The sequence below is a fragment of the Psittacula echo genome (assembly GCF_963264785.1).
Source record: "Psittacula echo genome assembly, chromosome: 5".
NCBI lineage: Eukaryota > Metazoa > Chordata > Aves > Psittaciformes > Psittacidae > Psittacula > Psittacula echo.
The window spans coordinates 18,893,610-18,913,734 of NC_137739.1; the positions used below are offsets into that span (position 1 = coordinate 18,893,610).

General features: G+C 45.1%; 1 protein-coding gene across 1 annotated transcript; it reads left to right on the top strand.

The window, feature by feature from the left end:
• The first annotated feature begins 66 nt into the window (after positions 1-66).
• TELO2 (telomere maintenance 2) lies at positions 67-20,079 on the top strand. Its single transcript, XM_080619784.1, has 20 exons — positions 67-200; positions 621-898; positions 1,602-1,670; positions 2,315-2,462; positions 2,838-2,940; positions 3,751-3,819; positions 4,743-4,884; positions 6,073-6,209; positions 6,798-6,886; positions 7,491-7,601; positions 9,435-9,520; positions 9,805-9,896; positions 10,971-11,087; positions 11,814-11,885; positions 12,425-12,595; positions 13,298-13,389; positions 14,173-14,272; positions 14,632-14,696; positions 15,321-15,436; positions 18,477-20,079. Exons 2-20 carry the CDS (start codon positions 682-684, stop codon positions 18,578-18,580), a joined length of 2,100 nt encoding a protein of 699 aa, XP_080475910.1. The 5' UTR covers positions 67-200; positions 621-681; the 3' UTR covers positions 18,581-20,079.
• Positions 20,080-20,125: the final 46 nt, after the last annotated feature.

Here is a 20,125-nt window from a genome sequence, read left to right on the forward strand (position 1 = left end):
GCGGTGCGGGACGCCCTAACGGCGGCGGGGGGCGCGGCAGCCCTCGGGAAGCGGGAGCAGGCACTCTTTGGCGCCTTCCTGCGGAGCCTGGTGTGGGCGCCCCGCGCTGCGCGGCCCGAGGGTGTGTGGCAACGCTGCTTCCTGGAGGGGCCGCCCGTGCCCGTGTTCTGCGTCCTGCTGGAGACTCTCGGCTGCCCGTGGTCAGTCCCTGGTGCGGGCGGATGTCAGTCGGGGGCTTGTCCTCCGCAGCCCAGGAGGAAAGGGCAAGGGTGTTTCTTGCCTGTGCACAACGAGGGCATAAATGTGCGTGCGACACCGGAGGGAGGCCCTGCTGTGCCCTCGGGTCTCCTCGATTCAAACCCACATGCAGTGCTGGTGCTGCTCGCAGAGGTCACCAGGCTGTTTAGCAATGCTGTCCAGGTGTCCTGAGACATAAGGGGAGACAACAGGGGCTGAGGAGGCTGAAGACCAAAGAGATTAAAATCGATTTGATTTTAATATGATTTTGATTAAGATTCTGATACAGCAGCAGTGTTGTCGTGGTGAGACCACGAACAGTATGCACGTCTCTCTTTATCAGTTAAGAGGGACAGGGGCTTACTGCCATTAATCTCTTCCAGCCCTAGCTTACATCCGAGAGAGGTGGTGGAGGTTCTGGAGCAGTTCCTGCAGGAGGGACGGATGTTGGCTCTGCTATGGGAGGTCTGTCAGCAGCCAGTCCAGGCTGGCTCCCAGGAGCTGCAGGAGGCCCTGCTCAACAGGATTGTGTGTTTGCCCAACCACGTGAGCAATAAACTGGAGGGGAAAAACCCACCAGTGTTCTTCCCCCAGAACTACTTCCCTCTCTTGGGTGGTACAATTATCCAGGTGCTGCAAAAGATCTCTGATTCTCTAAGAGGTAAGATTGCAGGAGGACTGTGCTATGGGGATGGCACTTCTGAAGAGGTGTTTTGTGCATGGACCCCGTTGGCTGGTGTTAACAGGTATTGCAGAGCTTCAGGTTCATCCTTCAGGCTGAAGTTCATTGTGCTTAAAAGCATAAGGTACTAAGGATGAGGAAGATGACCAAGGTATTTTAAAATCCCATTGAAAGCTGCAATCCTACAAGTCATCTATTAGGACAAAGGGGAATGGCATTAAGCTGACAGAAGGGAGATTGAGATGGGATCTTAGGAGGAAGCTCTTCACTGTAAAGGCAGTGAGGTGCTGGCACAGATTGCCCAGAGAAGCTGTGGCTGCCCCATCTCTGGCAGAGGGTTAGAACTGAATGAGCTTTAAGGTCCCTTCCAACCCAAACCAGTCTGGTATTCTGTGATTTGTTGACAAAACTTAACTGTGGTCATTTGGTCTGTGCTAAAGGAGTCGTATGGAAAATTTAAATGGTACTGAATAACACTGTGGCTGTTACCATTGTGTTAAAGGGACAGAGCTACTTTAGTCCTCTGACTCTTCAGTGTTTTGTGCCTGAAGGCAGGTGGTGGAGGAAGAGAGGATGCTTGAAGAGGCTGTGTTTTCAGTCTTCAGTACTTGCAGAACCTCCTTAAGGTTGTTTGAAGGGTGCTGGTAATGCCCTTGTTAAGCTTGTGTCTGTTTTATCCCAGGTGGCTTGGATTGCTCAATCTCTTTTGTTTCTCATGTCCTGGGGAAGACATGCGTTCATGGAAGACAAAGTGAGTGTTTCACAATCCTGTTCTGTGGAGGGGAAGGTCTGTTTTACCATATTAGAGCTGAAGGATGGCAGTGATGATTGGCAAAGGAAGTGGGAGACTGACCAGTTAATGCTTTGGGAGTTTCATGAGTTAGGATGTACAGGCTGCTCTCTACTTTCTGAGGCTAGTCAACTACGTATCTGATAGATGTTGATGTTGTTCTGTCAGCTCCTGTCAATGTGATCTGTTCTCCTCTCAAAGACTGATAAGGTGATGAGCTGCCTCATCCTCCCATTTGGGGCAAAACTATTAAATGCTCTTTTAGGGCTTTTCACCCAGTGCTCTGAAAGCGCCTTGTAAATACCAGCAGAAATCACTCCTATGAGAGTAGCCTTCAGTCTGGCTTTGCTTAGGACTTTGAAGTTGCTGAACACAGAAGCAGTGAACAGGGCTGGGGAAGAGGAGGAAAGATTTTCTAGCTGTTTAGTGTCATGAGGAATACTTGCAAGTTCCTTAGCCTGCTTAGGCTAGTTCTTGGCAGAGGAGCAATTTAGAACTACAATCTGTACATTGTACTTCTTCATCTTGTAAGGATGTTGACCTCGAGTACTATTGCACCAATTCTGTCCATCTGGTGTATCTATCTGTTTCCTCTTACACTTCAGAGGAAATCCTGGGCATTCTGGTGCCCGGCCTGATGGAGCTCACGAAGTCAGACTGCATCTGGCAAAGAATTTGCTGGCGACTGGTTGAATGTGTGCCAGACCGCTGGATGGAGGCGGTGGTCCTTGGTTTTGTGCAGCAAACACCTGGGTAAGAACTCTGCTTTCCTCTCTGATCCGGAGCAAAGGCTAGAAGTTTTCCATGAATACTTGCAGAATCAGTGTCTGAAAGACGCTGGGGTGTGTTTGTGCAGACGGTTTCTTCCCAGTTCCTGAGAGATTCTGGGGTAAAGTAGTTGATTGTTCCTCTCATGTAGAACATCCGCCATTCCTTAAAGATCTGTCTTGTGACTTACAGTGAAAAACCAAGTGAAAACATTCCTTGCAATTACTGACTTACTCTTGAAGTTTAGCAGTGTTTTAGAGACTGTTGCAAATAGCTACTCACAGAATTTCCTATGATTAGTCGCAGCATGACAGTAATTCCATGGATTCCTAATGATTTGCTCTTGACTTGATTTGCTAGGGCAGATGTCCTGTCTAGGTTGCTGGGAAACCTGGTTGTGAAGAACAAGAAAGCTCAGTTTGTGGTGACACAGAAGGTGCTGCTCTTGCAGTATGGCCACACGGTGAGAACTCTGCCTTGAACAGCAATGTGGGAATGCCTTTTTTTTCCCCATGTGCCAGTGTGTTTTTTAGCTGAGCTGCAGGTCTTCATGGGTAAGATTTAACTCTTCACTCTGAAATCAGTCTGTCCGCACATACCTGAGCGGTATAGTTGTTCACTTACATCCCCTCAGCTGAAGGTAATGAAGAGGGAGAGATTCAAAGCAGTTGCTTTGAAATCACAGGATTCATGTGCTGTCAGAATTGATGGAGAGCAGAATTACTGTACTCTCTTTCTGGAACCAAGTGGTTATTTGCACGTAATTTCAGTGTTCTGGGGAGACCTAGTTAATTTAGAATCTGAAAGAAGACACTGAAGAAGCCATGACCCACCCTCGGGGATAAGAAATAGGTTGAAGAGATAAGACAAGGACTGTTTAGTTTGTTTTTTTTCCTGTGCACAGGAAAAACTTTGTAAAAACTTTTTAACTTTGGCACAGGGTGTTAAGATGTGTTCTGTGGTTTGTGATTGTTGAGAGAGATGTTCTCTAGACTTTGTGTCCCATATTTGCTCAGGACTGTGCTGATCTGGTTTTGATGGTAAAAATACTGCTCTGTATTCCTGTCCTGTTTTTCCGTGTATTTTGTCAGCAACTGCATGTGTGTGGGTTTGGTTGGTTGGTTGGGTTCTTTTTTTAATTTACTCACTTTCCTGTTTCTGAATGTTGTAAACCAGTCCCTCAGAATGAAAAGTTTAATGTAGTAGAAGTGCACACATGTCCTTGCTGTCACTTTATGCCCAGTTAAAGCAAGTCCTGTGGTTTTTGTTGCAGACTGCAGTGCTACAGAACCTCCTTGGCTACCTGGCTCTGGATAGTCTTCGGCGTGCCTTTTTGATCAAAGTAAGCTGTAGTAACACTGTTGGTGAGGTACCCGATAGCAAAACCCTCTGCTGTGGGGGGGGAGGAGGTGGTGGTGCACAGTTTTGGTACTTCTCTGAGACACTTCTGTTCCTATCTGTGAATGTGACGGAAACCCTGCCTCAAGTAAATTGTGATTTACAAATCAAAGACTTTCTGCAGTGCTGAAACGTTAGTTTTTCATAATTAATTGCCAAATTCCCTGCCAGGTAGCAAACCTAAGGAGGCTTGGATTCTAGTAGATGTCCCCTATCCTCCATCTTTCTCAGCTTCCTCTGTCATCCTCTGTTCACATGGCTGGGCAGATGGCAGCAAGTGATGAAGCTGGTTGAGAGCTGTCTGTACGCCAAATGGTTGATGCTTCAGAATCTTTCATGTGCCTTTTCCTCAGTGGGGATGCAGATATTTTCCTTTTTCAAGTCAGCAGTGTGATGGCGCTTCTAGAAAATCTGTATCTCTGGAAACCTCTACCATTTTTTTTTTTTCTCTCCACTGGTTACATGTTCTAAAATTCTAAGGAGATATTGGCTGCTGTATAAGATTGGACTAAACCCCTGTCATATCACATTGTTTTTTGACAATAATATGTATTGCTTTATATAGACTATTTATTTATGAAAAGTAAGTGTATTTACCACTTTAAAAATCTATGTATTTAATAATATATCAAATGAAGGTGGCATGGAGGTCTCAGTTGGTGAAACACAGTATGTTTTGGGCCCTGAAATACAATGTTAGCTCCATTTGTAGGAGCTTAAGGTTCACTTGGAAACATGAAGACCAAAGGGCAGTCAGAATATACAGCATGTTGTATGAAAGTACGTACCAAAATGTGTTTCAAAAAGAAGATTACTTTTACATGTAGAGAAGATCCATTTCAGGCCAGCTTGAGTTCTTTGCTTCAGGCACTGCAAGAACTGTTGGAGACGTGGAGCAGCAGCAGTGCTGTGAGACACTCGCCACCTGAGCAGCAGCAGTATATCAGCAAGGCCATACTTATCTGCCTCTCCCACCTGAAGGAGAGTGAAATCGAGAGCTGCAGACAAGGTCAGGCAATGGGAAAAGTGGGGATGAGATTTATTTAGCAGAAGGTCTGTGAGTAGAAAAGCATCTTGTTTTGCTCTGTGGATAAACAAAATGGTCCCGTTTTCATCTTGGCAAACAGGGTAGCCTGCTGGAATCCTCTTTAGCACCCATATATTACCAAGTGCATAGCTTGAAATGAGATTGCAGAAGCATCTCTGACCTGAGGTCAAACCTAAATATGGTTTAGGAACCCTTCAGTTTTGTTGCAGGAAAATGAGGATTAACTCTGGGACTAGTTACAGGAGTGGTGTGATTTGAAGTTTATATGCTTAGTGTTGGAGCATGAGTAGGGCTTCAGAGGGTACAGGGGAAAGTATATCAGGATAAAAAGCTGTTTGATCGGTCTCTGACTAGCCATGTGCCCAGGGACCTCCAGTTTATTGTACACTGTGCAGCACATTGAGGTCCTGCTCTGAAATTTATGTTTTTATTGCAATAAAAACCCCCCAAACTGTTCAGTGTTTAGAGTTACTTCTGTGTGTGGCTTTTTGGGGGGAGCAGGTTGACTTAACAAGACCTGTTAATCTGCTTCATTTAAAACTTAATTCTTTAGGTGAATAAGTGACCTGTTATCTACTAACAGTAGTGCAGTTTTATAATCAGTTTTTTATCTGACAGCTGTTGAAAAGTTAGCTTTTCTGAGTTGAAGGATGCCTTTCTAACACAGTAAGTGTGCATGGTAAAGCTGGCAACTATCCTTCTGTGTGGGCTGAGAATAGTGCTGTTATTTGCCTGTTTCAGCTTACCTAGGTGCTGTGGGAAATTTCTCATTCATGATTGTTGTACTGGTCAGAATTTGTAGCTTCCTCAAAACATTACTTCAGTGGGCTTGGAGCATTCCAAAACAAAGCTAAAGATTGACTTGACTTACGACCCTTTTTTGTTTCAGTGAAAACTGAAATACTCCAAATTTAGACTCTATTGTAATGTTTTGTTGACTTTATACCCCATGAAAAAGCATGGGTTTACTGTATTGGGGCAGAAGAACAAAAGAGCCACTGCAGAAAGAGAAGTCACAGTTGCACGGGCCTTTACTGTCTTCCTTCCAATGGCTGGGTGGTGAGCAGCTAAGGATGCCCTCTCAGGAAGTATAAAGGTGGATGTTTCTCTGTCACCGTTTCATAGACAGTTTGTTGGTTTTGTTTTCAGAGCTTCTCACAAGCATGATGGAGGGTGTGAAATGCCACTTGGACAGCAGCCTGCCACAAATACGGCGTCTGGGCATGATTGTGGCAGAGAGCATTAGTGCAAAAATAAACACTGATGGGCCTGTCCTGAAGTTTCAGGTGAAAGTTACAATGAAATTTATGTCTGGTGTGTAGGGTGTAGAGGAGATAAAAGCTTTAAGCCAGGTGATCTAGGACATTCTGTCAAGTTCTAACACTTACCCTTTAGAAATAAGGAGAGGGAGCAACACTTTGAAAAAGAGAGGAGATCTGTTGACAAAAACCAACTCTATAGCAAATAGCCTCTGACTTGAGATTTTCAAGACTGACAAGGGGAAATACGCTTTGCTGTTTCCAGGAGAGTTTATAAGAATTATGTAATTAAATCACTTTAATTCTTTAAAACCCTGCATCATCCCTGTTGTCACATTGCTATTTATTAAGTGTTTTAAAGATTGTAATAATATTTAGGCAAGGTCTGATCAGGTGCCACTGTTAGATAGGGATAAAGATTATATGTGGCACAGATTGCTTTACTGCATAAATACATTACTGATGGCAGCAGAGTGATGCAGACAAGTGGGATTTGTTTGGGTTCATCTGCTCATGATTCAGTCTTCACTAGAAAGAAGCAGAAGGGTGAAATGTTGAATGCTGGGCATGTTTACAATCAAATAGAGTTCAGTAACAGTTACTCTGACTGTCCAGTATGAAGAAGATGATGAAGGAAGAGAATTGAAGTCCCTCCTGGTGCAGACTCCACCATTCTGTGCCGTCCCCAGCCTTCCATGTGATGAGTAAGATACTGTTCATCTCCATGCTATTTGTCCTCTCCTTACCTCTTTTGAGTCACATGCTAGAACTATATAGAGTATGCAAGATGTCATATATATTCTTAAGCATTATAATGCACCTTATTCTTACAGTGCAGTGTAGCAGTTATGTTAAATTCATAACCAGAATGGTAATATGTATTAAAATTGCTTGTTGGATAGCTGAATGTGGTGAAACCATGCTCCAGGGGCCCTGTGTGCCCCTGGGTAGGATCAGATGGGCCTTCCTGTTCCTACTTACTGTATTCACTCTACTAAATATGTTTATTCCCCATTTGTTCAGTTTCATTCACAGCTTTAAATATGGGGCAGGCCAGGTTACTGCAGGGGAGCACAGCAAATTCTTGTTACCTATTGCTCTTCTCTTAAGATATTCTGCTTTTCTTCTCCCGTCACCCAGTTCTCCTTCCCAGGACTTTGTTCCTTGTGTTAGCCAAGCTAGGTGGGAGACTGCAGCAGAACTAATTATTTGCCATTCTGTTCAGGCAGCAGGGCTTGATGGTGTGGGTAGTTTCTTGCTCATAAGGACTGTTGCTGTATTGGTTTTAATACTTCTTGCTCCTCACAGCAGGAATGAGAAAGCAGACACTGCACTGCCAGTGGTATTGGAAAGTAATGACGAATTGCATACAGCAGCCCCTGTGATGCCGGATAAGGAGCTGGATACTGAGCTTGACAGGTATGGGGCAAGAAACTGCTAGGAAATGGAAAACAAATTGCAAGGTCTTAAGAGCAGACATGGGGAGAAGGGAGCTGTTGGTATTTGCATCTCTTGGCAAATCTTGTGCTGACCTCCCTGTGGCATGCAGCACAGCAGGACTTTGTATAGGAAATTACACACAAGTCAATATTTTTCACATAGCCCACATCATGTACAACCATTCTATTGATTGCATAGAATCATAGAATAGTTAGGGTTGGAAAGGACTCCAAGATGATCTAGTTCCAACCCCCCTGCCATGGACAGGGACACCTCACACTAAACCTTGCCACCCAAGGCTCTGTCCAACCTGGCCTTGAACACCACCAAGGATGGAGCATTCACAACTTCCCTGGGCAACCCACTCCAGTGCCTCACCACCTTTACAGTAAAGAATTTCTTCCTTATATCCAATCTAAACTTCCCCTGTTTAAGTTTGAACCCGTTACCCCTTGTCCCATCACTACAGTCCCTAATGAATAGTCCATCCCCAGCATCCCTAGAGCCCCTGCTATGAGGTCTCCATGCAGCCTTCTCTTCTCCAGGCTTGAACAGCCCCAACTCTCTCAGCCTGTCTTCATACAGGAGGTGCTCCAGTCCCCTCATCATCCTCGTGGCCCTCCTCTGGACTTGTTCCAACAGTTCCATGTCCTTTTTATGTTGAGGACACCAGAACTGCACACAATACTCCAAGTGAGGTCTCACGAGAGCAGAGTAGAGGGGCAGGATCACCTCCTTCGACCTGCTGGTCACACTCCTCTTGATGCAGCCCAGGATACGGTTGGCTTTCTGGGCTGTGAGCGCACACTGAAGCCAGCTCATGTTCATTTTCTCATCGACCAACAGCCCCAAGTCCTTCTCCACAGGGCTGCTCTGAATCTCTTCTCTTCCCAACCTGTAGCTGTGCCTGGGATTGCTCCGACCCAGGTGTAGGACCTTGCACTTGTCATGGTTAAACTTCATAAGGTTGGCATCAGCCCACCTCACAAGCGTGTCCAGGTCCCTTTGGATGGCATTCCTTCCCTCCAACGTATCAACCAAACCACACAGATTGGTGTCATCGGCAAACTTGCTGAGGGCGCATTCAATCCCACTGTCCATGTCACCAACAAAGATGTTAGAATAGAATAGAACAGAACAGAACAAGACCGATCCCAACACCAGTCCCTGAGGGACACCACTCGTTACTGGTCTCCAGCCGAACATTGAGCCATTGACCACAACTCTTTGTGCGCAGCCATCCAGCCAGTTCTTTATCCACCGAGTGGTCCACCCATCAAATTTATGTCTCTCCAATTTAGAGACAAGGATGTCGTGTGGGACAGTGTTGAACACTTTGCACAAGTCCAGGTAGATGACAGCAACTGCTCTACCCCTGTCCATCATTTCTGTAGCCCCATCATAGAAGGCCACCAAATTGGTCAGGTCTATCTAATACATTTTCTGGAATTATGGACATATTTACCCATTCTAATAGTGGTCCTGCCTTATTCTTTCACTTTACCAAAATATGAAGAAATCTCAAGAATCAGCTTCTGGTCTTTTGGTCACTTGCCTTGTCCCTGCAGTTGACCAGGAGGTTCAGTTCCAGATCTGGTCACAGAACTGCTCTTTCACTGAGCTTTGGTGTAACTCATAGGACTGCCTAAGGAGCCCTTTCAGGCTAGGCTTCAGCAGTGCTGCAGGATGATGCAAGAGGTGACAGTGTTATGACAATTTATGTGCTGATTCTTTCCCTTTTCTGTGGATAGCTGGAGAAAGGAAGAACATCTGTACCCCATAGACTAACTCTTGCCTTCATTTCTCATACAGTGATGATGACCTCATCCCTTATGACATGTCAGAGGATAAAGAAGTAAAGATTAAGGCTCCTGTGTATATCCGAGACTGCATTGAAGGTAAAAGATTTTGGGCTGAGTCTTTATCTGCTTCTCACTGGTTTTAGCAGAGCGATCCCTGTGTAGGCTTATTTTTTTCTGAGATAATTGGAAGAAGCTGTAGGATTTCAGTAATCTGGGGTCAACTAATTGTGAGTAATTTCACTTAAGTTCCTAATGCTGGTTGTGCACTGTGTCAGTGATCTCTGCCTGTAACAAGACATGCTAATGGCAGAAGAAAGCTGGGGGTATATACCCAAGCACAGCCATTCTGGTAATAGCTTTTATTTGTCTTTTACCTTCAGTCTTGACAGGATGTGAAGATATGGACAAATGGGAAGCTACAATCAAGGCTCTTGAGAGCTTGGTTCGAAAGAATCCGGAAGCAACAAGAGAGGTGAAGTAGTATGAGCTGAATGCCCAGTGGGCTGCAGTACAGGATTATCCCTTTGCCCTCGTGAGGAGACTAAATATGGCCACAGAGCAGCAGGCCAGGCTAATGTGTACCTGGATTTAAAGCTTTCAAATTGGGAAAGGAAATAGAAGGAGATAGTTTCTTTGAAGGTGAGGCTACAGAGCACAAAGGGACGAAGCAGCAGGCAGAGGTTCAAGCAACAGTGTGGCATTTAGCAGCTCCAGTGCTGCAAATGAAATGCATTGCAGGTAAAGCTTGCCAACAATGTGAGGAAGCAGAGGAAGCTCCATGCTTTGTGCTGGGCAGAAAAAAACATAAGAAATGCAGCACAGAGCAGCCACAAATTCCTCAGACCAATTGATTTTAATTTTGGATTGAATTGATTTTGAATGGAAATTGAATTTGTTACTCCCCAACAAAAAGGGAGATAAAATCAAACAGACTTCTATTTGCTTCTACAAGCATAATGTCTTCTGGAGGGAGCAGTTGGATTCTACTGGTGAAGATGAAAAGCTCAGGTGAGAGGAACCTGGAACAAGGTCACCAGTGTGATGAGTGCTCACCACCACTTGTGAACACTTGAAGGCCTGAGAAACCACCTCTGCCACCTGAGAAGAGAAATTGGTGTAGTCTGGTAAACAGCACACAGTCAGCTGCTGCTTATCAGACTTGCTATTGAGCTGGATGGGGCTTCAGATGTACCCTTTAACCCATCAGTTACAGTGACAAGTCCTCCTATATAATGACCACTTATATATAACCACTTGTCCATAATATAATATATATAATATAATAATATGTATAACCACTTGTCCATAAAGCCAAAATGAATGTGGACACGGAAGTCGGCATAGGGTTTTGTTCAGTGTTTTGGGAAAACTTGACAGCATTTCTGTTAGTGTGTTTTCTCTCCCTCCTAAGTAATGAACATGTTGCCTCTATTGTCTTTGCTCCCTCCCTCACTGTCTTTGCTTAAACATTAGGAATAGTGTGTAAATCCTGTGAGAAAACCAAACACCTGCAGTGTTTTGATTTCTTTTTGCATGTTTTTAACAGGTTAGTGTGGAGCTGGCAAAGATACTGCTGCATCTGGAAGAGAAGACCTGTATTGAAGGCTTTGTGGAGCTCCGACAGAGAGCTCAAGTAGCTGTTTTAACCACGGATCCGATACCTGTGAGTCCCTCTTACTGCTTTTGTTTTTCCAGTTGAGGCACAGCTAAAAATTTAAGGAGCTGGAGTCTTTTGCTAGGTTGATAGAAGCAGCTGTTAGGGTGTGGTAGAATATTAGTCCATGTCTAGCAGCATTTATGGTCAATGCACTGAAGACTCTGCAATGGATGACTGAAACAACAGGAACGAGGAAATTCTGTCAGAGCTATAACAGACTGGAGGAACTGTTTGGAGGCTGTTAGTATATCTGATAAAGCAAATTAAATAAGGACCTGTTGCACTGAAGGAGAGATTGTTTTGCATAGAGGGAAGCTAAGGTGCAAGTGTTTAATCTAGATCTGCGAGTTTAAAATCTTTACTCCTTGTTCTGTCAGTCCAGGCCCTGATAAGTCCGTCTACATCTTTCATAGAAGCCCCTTTAAGCATTAAAAGGCTGCAGAAAGGTCTCCTTCGAAGTGCCAAAGCTGCTGTGACAGTTGTTAGGTACCTCTCCCTAGGAAGGAGAGAAGAATGGCAAAGTCCCATTTGTCATTTACTTCCTTTGGGAGAATCTAGAAGTGGAAGTGTCTAAATTTCGTCTGTTTGCACAGCATGTCTCTTCATTTCTCTTGGAGGCTTGGTGTTGACTAACAGGAAGCAAGACTTCTGCAATGGAGTGCATTTAGAATTAGTGGGAAGGCTGTTTCCAGACTGGGTTTTTGTTCATTGTGCCATGATTTTTCTGTACAGGTAGCAAAGTACTTGACCTCCCAGTTCTATTCTCTGAACTACAGTCTTCATCAGCGCATGGACATTCTTGATGTAAGTGCTCTTCTTTTCACTTCCCACTTCACTTGTGTCTTTGCTGCACCAGTGCTGTTTTCCTGAGAGGTAATGGGGTTATCTTTTATTTCTTGGAAGAGAAGGCAGAGAGGCATGAGAGTCTCTTATTTGTGCTTGGCATTCCCCTCTCATTTGTAACCCTGCTACACTACAATAATAAAGTGATCCTTCCCCACACAATGCAAAACATTGGATGGTCAGGAGAAGCCACTGTTTCCTAACATGTCCGTGGTTTGTCAAACTTCACTTTCTGAAAGACAGCAATCTGCCTGGATTCCTCTATCATTTCACTTGCTGTGTCTGAAGAAGGAGCCCCTGTTCTGTTTCAGGGCTAAGGGACTGAGTGCTTGATCAGTACCTTGAAGCCAGCTGGCTATCTGGGGTCACTCACCTTGCTATTCTGCATTCAAAACCTGCTGTGCTTTCTGCCTTGCTATTCCTAGCAGTTTGGGTGCAGGTAACTGTTACTGTTCTCTAGTACACCCTTTTTTAACAAAACCTCCATCTGTTTCATCTAGGTATTGGTTTTGTCAGCTCAGGAGCTGTCCCATCCCAAATCCCATTGGAAGACCAAGCATTCTGGTGCCCCAAAACCTTGTATCCAGCTCCTTCCTGGAAGTGACAGCTCTAAGAACTGGAGAAGAATTGTTGATGAGAGGATTAAAAACAAGACTCGGAGATTTGCTACGGTGAGGCCAGGGCACACACAAACCAATGTGAAATCCAGCAAAAACAGGGATGCTGGGAGCTGCTGTAGTTTTATCTGGAAAGAGCACAATACCTGTGAAATTGGTCCAAAGGAAATACTGTGTAATTTCAAATACAAAATTATCTTGGTATCTTGCTGAACCAGTGCAAAATACCAACTCCCCCAGCAGGGAGAGGAAAATAAATCTTGAACTGCTTGCCTTGCATTGAGGGATAGTTGTTGCTGTTCCATGCTTGTTCTGAGCTTGTCTGGCCGCTGCAGGGAGCTGTGGCTGCACCTCACAGATCCCAGAGCCTCCTCCATCAGCCTAGCTGCCTCTGGACCTGGACTGTCTTAGCCTTCCTATTTTCAGTAAGATAAATGGATTCCATTTTCCTAGTTCCCAGAACTCCCCTGTGGTTCTTCCTGGAAAAGCTGCTTGCCAAAACTCCATTATCCTTTGCATGTTCTTGTTTCTTGTCTCTAACCCAGCAATACTGAGTTATATTGTACTGAAATACTTAGATGTGTGAGAGGATCTGAAGTGGGAAGTGATCCATCCACTCTCGAAACTAGTAGCTGTAGACGTACGAGCAGGCAGTGACTGACAGCAGGATGGCTGCAAGGAACCTGTAGTCTCAGCAGTGATATGAAGTGTCAGATGCTGCATCTTGTGTCTAGACTTCATTTTTCTCTTGAACAGGGTCAGTCTCAGGTGGAACTGGCTTCCAGCCCAAACGAGTTCAATTCTGTTGCTGGGCACTTCTTTTTTCCATTGATTCAGCACTTTGACAGGTGAGTGTGAGCATATTGAGTCATGGGCATGGCAGTGGCTGAGTGAACTTGCCTTAAAGCAGCAGCCTAAAACCCAGAAGCTGTGTGGGAGTCCAGTGACACCACACTGATGCCTGGCTCATGCATAAAGCTTAGAGAGGAGGGGTTTGTGGTCTCTTGGACTTAGCCTATGAAATCTTGTTGGGCAAGAGTATGTGAGACCCTGCAGAAGAGAAGAATTATGAAGAATAACATGTCAGCAGGTACAGAGGCAGGTTATTTTGGGAGTACTAAACCAGTTGTCTTGGCTGACCCTCCTCCTTGGGGAGATTGCAGTCTTAGCCAAAGCTAACTCTGTTTCGGGTTTGGGCCTGTCACCTGGACTGGTCGTTGAGACCACATTACACGACATGGTTCATTGTTAATCACGTGGTTCATTGTTAATCATTGTAAAGGTCTTTGCTTACCTAAAGATGGCTGAATAATAGATTCCATGAGAATCAAGATTCTTGGCATACCAGTCTTAATGATTTATCTCTAGTATGGCAGGAGTGCTTTCAGTAGTAAAGTCTGGTAGTAGAATAAGTGATACCTGCTGTAAGAGTAGAGGGTATCCTTGGTCTGGGAGCAAAGATGAGAGCAAACAGCTGTGGCTTGTGTTAAACTGGGATTAACTTTAATGACTGTGTCATAGGGATTCAGACTTGTGGGGGAGAGTTTGCCCTGCATAACCACTGTGACTGCTCCAAAGATGTGCTGATCAGCCTTCTCACTGCTACAGGACTGTGTGTCTTGCACTTGCAGGCCTTTGACAACATTTGATCTCCTGGGGGAGGACCACTTTGTCCTTGGAAGACTGGTCCACACTTTAGCAGTCTTGATGTACTTGGCTGTCAACACTGTGGTAAGAAAGGCTGTGTGAGCTTGCAGAGAGCAGGGGAGGTTTCCAGGCTGGGAACCTGGGGCCTGTCACACTGAAACTGGCAGCAAGTTTGAGTCACATGTGCTGGGAGCTGAGAAAAGAGCTGGGAAAAAAAAGTCAGAGGCAAGGGAGCCCTGCACAATCCTATGCTGCTCCTGGTAGAAAAACTATTAAATTGGGTGGGAGGTTGGGCTCATCATTTTGGTACCTAAGTTTCCTCATCTGTAAAATAAAGTTAATCATAACCCTGATGTTCACAGCAGAGCATCTCAAGGTGCAGTTCTGTAGGGCGGTGTGAATGTGAAGGTGTTCAGTGTTTCTGTCATCATCCTGTTTTGCAGGCAGTTGCTGCAATGGGAAAGGCACTGCTGGAATTTGTTTGGGCTCTGCGCTTCCACACTGACGCGTGAGTTCTGGTTGTGTGCTTTAATTTTTAAAGATCAGCTGCCAGCCAGTCTCCAGCCATGGTTTCTGTTTGTCCAAGGGTAGCACCAGACTGAAAATGTCAGTGACTTAATACATTAACTGTATGCTCTCTTCCATCCTGAGTATTGCAAGAATATGAAATGAAGGCATTGCTTTAATGTCAGGCCAACATATGAACCTAGCTACTCTCTGCTAGTGTGGAGGTACAGTCATTAACTACGGAAAGCACAACAAATTTCTTGATCAACTATCCATGTAGTAGTTTCATCTCTTTATCTGGGTAGCTCATGGAAGTTTTGATTCAATTTCAGTATGCTACACTGGAAAGAAATTAAGACGTAGCTAAAATGCTGTAAACATCCAGTTTCTGGTTTGGTCTCAGACTTGCCCAGAACTCCGAACTACACTAGACTCCCTGCCCTACCCCATGGCAGGGGCTCTGGATGTGAGCAGTGTGCCAGCTGGTGCATGATTCCACTTCTGATCAGTAGGAATATGGCAAAACTCATTCTAATCACAAACATTTGAAACTGGAGAACCCCTGAGGTGAGGAAATCAAGGTAGAGCACAAAGCTGCAGGCTCCAAACAGCCTTTCTCCAACAGGTACGTGCGCCATGGTCTTTTGTCCTGTATCTCTTCCTTGCTCTTCAGTGTCCCTGCAGAGTGTCTTCTGGAGGACATGACAGAAGAGCTTTTGGAGACTCAGTCTTGGCTGGGAGGTAAGAGACAGTGATGTACACCAGTGTTTTTCTGGTTCATGGTGCAGTCTTTGTGCAGCATCTCTGCTTGTGATGGCAGCAGGCATGTCCTAGTGTCATACACCAGAGATTTGCACAATAAGTGTATTTATTGCTTGCTAGTTGAGGGTTCAGTGGTCTCACACTGTATTACCATATTATATAAAGTATAAGCTGAGAGCTATGCATTTTGAAGTGTGACTATCTTCACAGGCCAACCAAGAAAGTCCCCAGATATATTATGTGTCCTCCTTCTCTGCCTAAGCATCCAGTGACCCACTTCACGAAGCTGCAGAAAGTATTGTCATGTTGCATATTACACCAGTAATAACATACAAAGCTTGTACATCCCATTTACACCATGTGCGCAGAACATGGGTTTCATTATTCCTTAAGATAGGAGGAAGAGGAGCACGGCCCCATCTCCTACTGCTGATGGAAAGAACAGCCTATGAAAGACAGCAGATGACTCTCTGCTGTGCCCAGCGCACTCTCCATCCACACAGGCTGCTTGTGGGTTCTGGTAGGATGGAACCGCACAAATTGGGGGTCAGGTATCACAGTGTATTGGAAGTACAAGAGGAAATAATGCTGTGTTTTGTAGCTCTGAAGCCTTCCCTGTATTCTGGAGGGACCTTGTGTGACTCCCTGGATTGGTTTCCTTCACTGTTCTCATTCTTAGTGAGTTGGCTTCCCACAGGGAGTAGGCAGGAAGTGATGCTGACACAGCTGGGCTGGGATTCTTGCAGGCTGTGGAGCTCTGTGCCCTCAGAAAGGAAGAGCTGTGCCTTGGGCTGAAAACTTTACTTTTCCCTTGACATGGTGTGTTCTGGGGAATCTGCTTATCTCTGCAGTTAACACTGCTGTTACCAAGTACAGCCTTCCCAGGAATGTTAAATGTATTTTCAGCATGAGGGTCTGCGCAATCTGTTTTTAATGAGCTATTTTTGGAAGGAGGATGATGACAGTGCTAGCAGTTTCTTTTTGTGCCTGTAGGTGGTGTAATAGCCATTTCTTTACATGTAGTGCTTTGGCATGAAAATTGCGTGGTAGATACTGGTGGGTCACATAAGATCACAGTTGTGTGTGTGGTAGAGAAGGGAAAATTGTTACAGGAGCCATTCAGAAACCTTAAAAAATACTACCCAGCTCCACATCTGGTCACATACGATTCCAGTACAAAGGGCTGCCAAAGCTGCTTCCTGAAACAACAAGCTTCTTGTGCTGTCCTTTTGCTCGTTGTTGCAGGACTGCTGGGAGGCACCGGGCTCCTCCTCACTGCTGCAGCTGGTAAAGTTGGTCGCTAGAGACCTGCTTTGTGACTGGATCATTGCTTTGAGCTTGTGCACTTGCTGCTGCTTCATGACTCTTCCAGAAAAGATGTGCAAGACGTGTCATGTATTAGATCTACTGTCATAGCTTGGAAAAATGACAAGCTGTCAAGCATGCAAGCCTACTGCCAGAAGTGGCCAGAAGTCATATTTTTGGATGTCAGCTTGAAGCATCTGCATTTCTCCTGCTGTGACAAAAGTACAATGAGAAGTAGTGGGCTAGAAAATGTTATCTGTGAGCATTTAGTAGAGTCTATGAATCTGCTGCAGTTTGTTTCTCTGTCATGTCTGTGCAGACTGCTGTAGTTCATCGTGTGAATGCGACTGACTGTTCCTGCCCTTCAACAGAACTGTTCCCCATTAGAAAGCATTTCTAGTGTGGTGGAAGGAACTACTTCAGTCACTGTCACAGTACTATCCATTAGTGGATGTTCTGGGCCATTTCAGGTGGAGAGAGAGGCTGGGATCCACCTTGTCCAGTCTTTCATTAGTGCCATGCTGGACCTAATGTAGTAGCCTGATCTTTCCCAGGGGATGGAGGGAATACCTAAACATTTCTAGGAAACGGTTCCTTTAATTTCTCAGCGGCTGCCTTTTAGGGAGTTCCCACTCCTTGCAAGTGCTGTAGAGCTGTGGCATAGGTAATTTTGTTTTATATGAGGACCTAAATGATACTCTGGTGCCCCGTGGCTCCCTTTCAGTCGCAGCAGTTCAAGGTCTGTGCTCACGGCAATTTGAAACACTGCCAACATCAGTCTCTTAGTTTCTGAACTTGTGCTTATGTTGTAATCTCCCCCTTGTTGCCTTCTGTAGAGAGAGCACGGAAACACCATCGTGAAAGCTCTCCCTGCAGTATAAATAGCCCCACTCTGAATGAGTCATGTGTTTGGGCTGATGAGCTGCGCTCTGAGCACACTGCTTGTGCGTACAGGATATCCTCACACAGGCTCTCTGCTCTTCCAGGCTCCCCTTGCTCAGATATCCTGCATGCATCCTGGATTTTACTTTGCAGGCCGATTAAGGGCCCCTGAAATAACAGCTGCTTGAAGCAGCTTCATGCCCTCCCTTACACACTGCATAAAGTGGGAAAGAACTACCGGATTATCAGAAGACTAATTGCTCAGTACAGAGAATGTGGTGGAACTTGGGTCCTACCTCTTTCTTTCCCCCATTTGAAGGGCAGCACAAGCACAAGTTTCAGGAGGGAGCACTGAGCATGTGTCTAGATCACAGGAACTGGGAGAACGGAGACTTCAGGCTTTTGAGTAAGCGGATTCTAGTTGCAAATTGCATTCATGCTAGAAGATCAGCTGCGGACAGGTGAGGTATGGGCACGAGTACGAATCGGGCAAGAAGGTTATACCATGGAATGCAAGGTCAGGCAGTTTTGATGGTGTTTCAGCCCAACTGTTTATTTCTGCTACAAGAATGAACTGAGTGTTGTCACATGTGACAGAGTTTAGCTAAACTCATACTGCTGAACATGATCAAGGTTGAGCATTTTTGTTCTAACATAATTCTTGCAAGTGTTGATGTCCAGCCCAGATTGCACTGCATATGCTTGTGTGTCTCGTGCTGTTCTGGGGTGGTCAGTGAAAGAGCAGTACTGCTAAATGAGATTAGCTGAAGAAGTGTCAGGTAAAGGACAGTTTTTCCCATTTTCCAACTAATGGTGGCTGCTTCTTTTACAGATGTGGTAGAGAAAGATCCTGACGGGGACTGCAGGAGACTGGCCTTGCAGAACTTGCTATTCATGGAGAACCTGAAAAAGAAACTCCAAACTGCCCCTTCCTAGCTGGAAGATAAAAAAAATGACCTTTCTCTTGTGCTCCTGCCAGCTGGATGTGTGTAGGCACTGCCTGGGCCTCCAGCAGTCACCTGGCTGGAGGAGAGGAAGAAAGGGGAAGGGTGCAGAGCTGCAAACCTGACTTGACATCTGGACTTTGTAGTGGAGGCCAACTTAGTGAGCTACTGCTATCCGGTACGGCGTGTACAGATGCAGGAAGGTAGGCGAGCGCTGCCATCCTCCACCCACCCCCACCCCAGCTATTTATAACCTTGGCAGGTTTGAGTGTTCTGCTAAAAATACAGGGAAGATCTCACAGCAGGCTTCTTTTCAGAAAACGGAGGCTGGAGAGGGCCATACACCTCCAGGGCTAAGGCTCCCATGTCTTCCAGCAGTCAGCATTTGGTGCAATAGTTCCTGGTCTGCTGTTGGAGGGGTGTACAGAATGCCACTGCTGGTGAGATGTAAGAACTGAATAGCTGAAGTTCTGAACATGTGCCAGGCCTTAAAGGCTTGAGCTAAAGCTGTGCAGTGGTTAGGGGAGAACACAGCAGGAATTCTTTTTGTATCATCTTAGTACAGAAAAATAAGTTTCTGTTAAATGATAGCTAACACTCAGATTTTTGACCTTAAAAACTGTCCCTCCCCTTCTTCCCTGAAAGCATACAGTTCAGAAACTTCACATTCACCCCAAGTTTTGAAGCAAGTCACAAAACAGGAAAAAGAAAATCCTTTCTCAGCAGAAAGGCTGGCTGGTTGTGTGAAATGTATGAGAGAGACCTTCATGGGTATGGGTGACAGGCTTTAAGGTGAGCAAAGCCTTGGTTGCTTACACTGGGGTTCACTTCTCATATGAAGCCCAGCTTCTTCCCATGCCTGGGAAGAAATCTGCAGCCTAAAGCCTGATTAGTACAGTGCAACTTGACATAACTGATGTTTGGAAAAGAAACTTCAAAGTGACACAGCTTGAGCCAGGGGATTAGAGCAGATATGACCTCGAGGGGTCCCTTCCACCCCAACCATTCCGTGAGTCTGAGGTTCAGTCAGATTTCTGTAAGTGGTCTAGCCTGTGTGACCCTGTAATGTATTTAAACACAAAAACTTTGCTCTGGGGGAAGGCTCCTCCATTGTGCTGGAGTTTGACTTGACTTTTAGCCAAGCTCCTATCCTGTATGTTTTCAGAAGTTGTGACTTCCAGGGAATGACCAGTCAGTTTGCACCTCAGCAGATCAAAGCTGGACTTGAAAACTTTGTCACCTCAGGAGCTTTCACCTCAGTTACTCAGCTCTTTTCTGTACTTGGAAAAAGGCCTGAAGTTGCAATATGCAGTCCTTGTTGGGTTTATTTCCCCCTCAGATTCATTAAAATACTAAAACCAGCTTCATAACAGAATATGCACATAAATGTTTGTATGTAGTGTTTAAGATAAGAGGGTAACTTCAGTACTGTTGCATATACAATTGAATAGGAAAAATAAATTTCTTGATAATAATCAAAAAGCCTCCTTGCAGCCATCATGACACACAGTCCTAACACGGGCAGAATAAATGACCT